The following is a 7,389-nucleotide window of genomic DNA, read 5'->3' as shown; positions in this document are numbered from 1 at the left end:
AATCCAAGATTATATCAGGCCGACATACTATAACTGAATACCAGTAGGCGATAGGCGACTAGTAAAACTTAACAATTGTATAGTAGTGTAATAGCAATATCCTAATAATAATAATTGTAATACTTGATCTATAATAATAATAATAACAATAATAATAATAACAATAATAATAATAATACATGTTTTCCAAACAAATGTATTTAATGTTGCATGAAAAATGTGTTGGGAACCGTCATTGTATATAAAAATGTGTTCTTAACGGACTTGCCTAGTTAAATAAAGGTTAAATAAATAAAAACAATTTTAAAAATTAACCTTCTGTGTAATTGTGCGTGTCCTCGTGCCACTGTGGGCCCACTTTGCAGGTTCTTTCATGTATAATAACGATCAGTAGCGATCAGAGGCCATGGTGGAGATAAAGATATCAGATATGACGTGTTGCCCTGCAGCTAATGCTGCTAATTGAACGGCTAATGAGCCTCTGTCAGCTGTCATATAGATAGGATCATATTATAATTAGAATATACTCTATTACTAATCACACCATGACAGTAACACTAACAATAATACCACTCCTGTAATAATACTACTGTAATACTACTACTGTAATACTACTACTGTGATAATACTACTGTAATACTACCACTGTAATACTACTACTGTAATACTACTACTGTAGTAATACTAATGCCATGATAGTGACACCAACAATAATACCACTACTGTAGTAATACTACTGTAAAACATACTACTGTAATAATACTACTGTAGTAATACTACTGTAATAATGTTACTGTAATAATACTATTGGAATAATACTACTGTAATACTACTGTAATACTACTACTGTAGTAATACTACTGTAATACTACTACTGTAATAATACTACTGTAGTAATACTACTGTAGTAATACTACTGTAGTAATACTACTGTAATAACACTACCGTAATAATACTACTGTAGTAATACTACTGTAGTAATACTACTGTGATAATACCACTGTAGTAATACTACTGTAATAATACTACCACCATGATAGTAACACCAATAATAATACTACTGTAGTAATACTACTGTAGTAATACTACTGTGATATTTATGCAATGTTATTTTCTTCACTATAAGTTACTACAATACATTACTAGGAGTTTATAGATGGAGCGCGTGTAGTTACTACAATACATTACTAGGAGTTTATAGATGGAGCGTGTGTAGTTACTACAATACATTACTAGGAGTTTATAGATGGAGCGTGTGTAGTTACTACAATATATTACTAGGAGTTTATAGATGGAGCGCGTGACTCTTTATTTGTTTTATAGTTTATCGTTTATTCGCCCGTTAGTCAGCGCCACACTAAATATATTTTTTTCTGGGTTGTGCACCAGCTCGTGTTTTTTATTCTACTATAAAGCTACATCCTCCCTCCTTTATTTCCAATCAGAAAGCGTGTTAAAATAACAAGTTGTCAGCCTGTGTACACAATGAAGTATGTTTTTGTGTTAAAGACGATAAGGTGGTGGATCTAACCTCTCTTTTCATTCCACCACTTCATGACTAATACGTTTCCCTTTTTACGCAGCAAAGAACAAAATAAAAACAAAATACTTTTTTTTTTTTTTACCAATGGGAATATTTAACTTGCTTTATTTCTAAAATACAATTTAACATACTTTAAACATTAGGGTTGTTTTTTTTTTTAAACAACGTTTTAATTCAAGGACAAACAAAAAAAATATACAAAAAAAGACATGATTTACATGGGCTCCAAAAGTCTTGATATTTACAGGTAGAAGAGGCAGGAAGAGCGGTCTGTCTCTACAGGTAGAAGAGGCAGGAAGAGCGGTCTGTCTATACAGGTAGAAGAGGCAGGAAGAACGGTCTGTCTCTACAGGTAGAAGAGGCAGGAAGAGCGGTCTGTCTCTACAGGTAGAAGAGGCAGGAAGAGCGGTCTGTCTCTACAGGTAGAAGAGGCAGGAAGAGCGGTCTGTCTACAGGTAGAAGAGGCAGGAAGAGCGGTCTGTCTCTACAGGTAGAAGAGGCAGGAAGAGCGGTCTGTCTCTGTCTGGGCTCCTTGGCTTTCACTTGACGCGCTGTACTGCTCATCACTCCGTTGTAACATTGCTCGGTTCAGTTTGTTATATTCTTTCAATGGAAGAAAAAGAAAACGTTTCGTCGATGTTGTTGTCTCCTCTGTTCATAACGTCCGTTTAGTTTGTCTGTTTGTTTGTTTTGGCTGTTCATCAGCCTTCTCAGATTGGCTAGTAGTCCTGATGAGGAGTGTGCGTCAAACTGTGCCGTCGCAAGTCACAGTTGCGCCGAAACACCTTTCCGCAGCGGTCACAGCTGTAGGGCTTGATGTCTGTATGGGTGAGAAGGTGAGTTTTCAGGTTACTTCTTTGATTAAAGGTTCTTCCGCATGTGGGGCATTTGTGTGGAGATTCCTGTTTAGATTTAAAGCAAGCAAAGCATTATTCCCTTTAGTTTATTTAGCTAAATATATGTATTGTATTATAATATGAATATTCAATCAGGTATTGACATTGTGCTGAAAGTAAGCTGTGCCCTGACAAAATGAACGGCTGTAGGTCTAGCCTATACTTCTTTAAACTGCTTATCCTAATCATTCAGTTATTGCCATACATGCCAAACATAGTCGAGACACAATCACTATCCATACAGGCAATCCAAATAAGTATATATATTTTTTTAGGTTTTTAGAAAAGATGCCAAATTTGATCAGTGGCGTCTGCAGTAAGACATGACGCGTGTAATAATAACACGAGTACACAGATATATGTGAGCTCGTGCCCCATATAGTTTGCTGAATCACATACATGGTATCACATGGTGTTAACACATCTGGTGTTACGATGGCAGATGGTCTAGGTTTGGATGGAAGACTCACCTGCATATGTAATGTTTTATGAACGGCTAAAGTTCGAGACTGACAAAATCCTTTCCCGCACTCTTGACATTTGAAAGGCTTTTCCTTGGAGTGGATGTATCTGGAAATGAGAAGACAAGAGAAGAAGACGCGGTTAGAACACGGAACACCTTTCATTAGAACTGCATTTCTTCTTTGTGGCCTTTTTTTCCAAGGCGGTTGAGTCCTGCTGAGAAGTGCCTGCTGCCAGTAGTGCGACTTGATCTGTGTTCTTGTGCGTAAAAGGGCTTTAGCGCCCTCTCGGAATACGGACTAGTTGTACTCTACACAGTGCACGCAACATAGTTATTACAAAAAAAATATCTACATATGGAGAAAAAAAAAGTCTTCAGTGCGTTACAATGTTGGAATTGTGAACAAAGTCAAATTAATATGAATAAAACGCGATCATAACATGACATGACGCTATTCCGTACACACCACTACTATTTTCAAAGAAAACAACAGCGACATCATCCCAGACATTCAGAGCACTGCTTCTTTTACCTGTGGTCTCGCAGGTGGTCTTGTCTTCGGAAGGCCTTGTGGCAGATGTCACAGGTATAAGGCCGCTCGTCTGTGTGAGTCCTCTCGTGGATCAGAAGATTGTATGACTTGGTGAAATGCCTGCCACAGAACTTGCAAATAAATTCCTTTTTCGTTTTTGACGGAAGCCTTCCCCGGGTGGGTTTTCTATCAGGCGACAGTTTGTTGAACTCAGATATCGCGCTTCCGAGCCCCGCTGTCAACTTTGAAAGATCTCCAGCCTTCGGCGGGTCCTCCTGGGTGGCAGCTATCGCCAGGTTGGCAAAGTCAAAGCGCGGTGGTCGGTCCTTGTGCAGCCCGGGGATAAAGTGAGTAATGCCCTGTTTGGGTTGGAAGAGGTGTGCGGCGAACGGTAGCCCCGTGAAGGTAAACCGGGGATCCATTAAGCCCTGAGCGGCAGCCATCTCTGTGATAGTCGACCTCAGTCCCTGCATGTGCGGATAGCCTAGTGTCCAGTGGTTCATGTGCATGGTCTGCACCGCGCTAAGGCCGTACAGTCCCTGGAGCTGTTCGACCGCGGCCGGGAATGCGTTGACCGCATGCAGGAAGGAGTAGTTGGTGAGCTGGAGAGACGGGTGGAGAGGGATCGGAGCGGGCAGGGCTTTGCTCCCCATCTCGGCGGCGAAAGGCTTCACGGTTAAGGCCTCGGCACAACTCTACCACGTTGAAGGTCCTGTTGGAAACATGAATAATACACATTAATATGAGTTCATCATCAACCCACAATATGGCACAATATAGATCTAGAAAATACTGCAAGTAAACAGTAAAAACAAGCATAGAGTTAATGACTAACTATTTCTGTGCATTTTGCACAATGCTGCCAATAGTTTTCCATTAGAGCTTTTCCAACCGTTTGACCTTAGTCGACATTTAATTAATTTACAACCGTCGTGAGAACGGCCTTAATAAGGGCTGATATTGGATTATCTCACATTCAGTGTTTTAATACTTCCCTTCCATTGTGGAAATCAAGGACAGGGACTAATTTGCTTCAAGATGTACGATTTGCACACCGTCTAAAGGCGAACCGATTCCTATTTGGTTATAAAGAATGTTGTTATCGAGACATGTTGAGAGCGTTCAAGTTATATCTTATTTTTTTGTGTGTGCGCACAAAGTGTAAAAAGACGTGGGTACTGCAAATTGAATGTTTGGCTGGTGAAAATACATTTCGTTCATTTTTTTCTTCTCTAGAGCACATGGTTATTCCTTCTAATAACATAAATATATGTTATGCATCCAAAAAATATAAAAAAAAAGTTGGAGACGTTTTGTTTTCGATGCGCTCGACTGTGCATGCTGTCACTCCCAATGAAATGTTCCACGATACATTAAAACAACTCATTACTTTAATGCTGCCATTACATTCGCCAATGCCGTGTGTAACAACACACCGGGCCTAATTAAATGTATTATTACGTCAACAGACTTGGGAGTTTGTAATCTTGCCGCACGTTGTCGGACGCGTCATTCCCTTTAGGTGTGTTATAATAGAGAACAGCATATAAAAAGGGTTTTGCTTATCTCCTAAAATCAACTTTACCCCCCATTTTATTTGTATTGTAAAATCCATTTCTAGGCTATTGGAGTCATGTTTAAGGCCATGAGCGATGTTTATCTCTGAAAACAAAAGCGTATATGGGCCTACAAACTAGATTTAACTTTTGGTTGTAAATTTCGTCCCAAAACCGATTATAGAATGTTGTTGTAACCTATAATCACCATTTTGCAACGTCAGAGAAATACTTTATTTGCGGCACATCCTTTGTAAATGCTCTTGTACATCGGCTAGACGTTAGACGGCTAGATGGTGTGAGGTTATGAGAACTGTATGGTAATATTATGGGACTGTTAAATGACTGAGGGTTACATGCACCAAGTGGGTGTAATGACACCAAGTTGTAAAGTAAATGCTTTCCAAACCCACGAACAAGCTCACCGTGTCACTCTCTCCACGCACGATACTTGTTTAGACCTTGTGGGGGTTTTTGAGGTGTAAATAAATAGTGTTCCTCCCTTGTGGGGGTTTTTGAGGTGTAAATAAATAGTGTTCCTCTCAATTTTAAATGTTCACCTTCTTGCGTAAAATGCAAAAACTTTAGACTGTGTGTGAACATGAATTTAATATATTTATAAATATATTTTAGAGCGTCCCATTTACAGCTACCGTTTTGGGTGCAGTGTGGGTTTTGAGGTGTTGATAGTGCTTTGAGTTTCACGTTTCTATAAGTTACTGTAGCAGGATACCACTGCGCATAAAAACCAGCGAGGACTGACAACCCTCGCTGAGCATTCGTCTGAAAAGTACGACTCGTTCACAATAATCGAATTTTACCCAAATATAAGCAGTTTTCCCACGTTAGTTTAAACTTTAGTCAATGGAATGGTTGATTCTAACACGGGTTAAAGTCAGTGAGTAAATGCTAGGTTATTAATTTACAGATGATTGACTTGCATAAAACAGGCTACTGTGTGTAACCTATATAGCTAGCTATACGTTCACACGTGGACAGAGAAAGGGCAGAGTTTGGTCCTTGTTCTCAGGCTACTTTTATGTTCACAAGCATATAGGACAACTCTTTACTGGCCAATGAGATGAACGGGCATAAACAGTTTGTCTTAAAAGTCATGGTGAGGTGGATATTTGTCAGAAATGGGCAGCTGCAACAAAACTTCCGGTCAGCATGCATGTTGATAAGGATATCTGTAGTTTTACAATAACCTATAGCCTTTGCGTAATAGTTTAATGACAAGCCATACATGTTGTGTCGTATAGGCCTGGGTTGCCCAACTGGCGACCCTGGGATTTTATTCGGCCCACCAATCTATTTATTTATTAACTTGTTTATTTTAATTTTTATTGTTTGACGTAAAATATAAACAACAGCAAATCAGCTCCGAGTGATTTTAATTTTGGAAATGTGTTCCAAAGTATTCCCACGCAGAATATAAATATATATGTGGCCTTATATAAACGTAAGCAAGGTTTGAAATGTTTGAAATGATTATGTTTTAGTCAAATATTATACCCGTTTGTGGTTCTTGCGGTCAATTTGCAGTCTACAAATAGTTTGTAATTATGTTTCGGTCCGCTGACCATCCCCTCAAGAGCAAATCGTCCCGCGGCTAAATCTAGTTGATGATCCCTGAGATAGGCTATTCTATATATTACTGTAGTCTCTGTATTTTTGACACGTAACTTTACACTGTCAAATATGTATATTCTGACAGCATGGTCTCGTTTGAACTATCAATTAGTAGGCTACTCGGGATCTCATTGTCAAGAACTATCACTACCTGTTTCAACACAAGTGTAATGTAATCTATTAAAGAGCAACTATCATGGAAACATAATCTTACCCCCAATAAACAGACGCCAAAGGTCACTCCGCAGTTAGTTCTGCTGTGTTCCAATAATCCACAATGTCTTTAATAAGAGAGGCGACAAAACTCCACTTTAAAGTCAGCTAAAGTTTTCCAACTTCGACCATGTAAGTCTCATCGCCATACCGTCGCAGAACCAGATCTGTTGCGACTCGTAATACTTTGCGCACAGTGGGGCAAAGAAGTCTTCGGGAGGGGAAAAAAAAAGTTACGATCACTATATAGAGTTCAAGCGACGCCAGGCGCAGGAGACCCGTACTCTGCTCTGTTTCTGCTCGGTTCGGAGTTGGGCTGTAGTGGGCTTGAAGAGCACAAGTCCCTTCACTTTTCAGGACTCGGGGCACTCGGCGTGCTCAGCCCGCCCTCCGCCACGCCTTCTCGTACTGATCAACTCCAATGTTCTTCTCTGTTTATTTGTGTTTGGATAGCAACTAGGAACCGAGCACAGCTCACCGCAACCTGCGTCTGACACTTCACATACAGATAGTCTATACCTTTTTTGTTGTTGTAAATGGTTACATTTTCTTGG

At 39.7% G+C, this 7,389-nt stretch overlaps 1 protein-coding gene across 2 annotated transcripts; it reads right to left on the bottom strand.

Moving 5' to 3' along the window:
• Positions 1-1,822: 1,822 nt before the first annotated feature.
• Positions 1,823-7,164, bottom strand: LOC139386601 (odd-skipped related transciption factor 2). 2 transcript variants are annotated; one of them, XM_071132299.1, is made up of 4 exons: positions 6,837-7,164; positions 3,435-4,146; positions 2,910-3,009; positions 1,823-2,363 (listed from the first exon to the last, which is right to left on the bottom strand). In XM_071132299.1, exons 2-4 carry the CDS (start codon positions 4,085-4,087, stop codon positions 2,289-2,291), a joined length of 828 nt encoding a protein of 275 aa, XP_070988400.1. In that variant the 5' UTR covers positions 4,088-4,146; positions 6,837-7,164; the 3' UTR covers positions 1,823-2,288. The 2 variants fall into 2 exon arrangements, with proteins under 2 accessions (XP_070988400.1, XP_070988390.1); XM_071132289.1 differs by having other exon boundaries at positions 1,823-2,445; positions 6,837-7,158.
• Positions 7,165-7,389: the final 225 nt, after the last annotated feature.

The sequence above is a fragment of the Oncorhynchus clarkii genome, chromosome 3 (assembly GCF_045791955.1).
Source record: "Oncorhynchus clarkii lewisi isolate Uvic-CL-2024 chromosome 3, UVic_Ocla_1.0, whole genome shotgun sequence".
In the NCBI taxonomy this organism is placed as follows: domain Eukaryota; kingdom Metazoa; phylum Chordata; class Actinopteri; order Salmoniformes; family Salmonidae; genus Oncorhynchus; species Oncorhynchus clarkii.
Note: the sequence above shows the minus strand (reverse complement) of the source record. Positions and strands in the feature narration are given on the sequence as shown.

Bases quoted from the DNA above. Each gene is read 5' to 3' on its own strand.
- LOC139386601 (XM_071132289.1), bottom strand. From the start codon at position 4,087: ATGGGGAGCAAAGCCCTGCCCGCTCCGATCCCTCTCCACCCGTCTCTC. The intron at 3,010-3,434 runs GTAAAAGAAGCA...TCTCATTTCCAG, and splicing joins GACCACCTGCGAGACCACAG to ATACATCCACTCCAAGGAAA. The intron at 2,446-2,909 runs GTGAGTCTTCCA...AAATCTAAACAG, and splicing joins ATAAAACATTACATATGCAG to GAATCTCCACACAAATGCCC.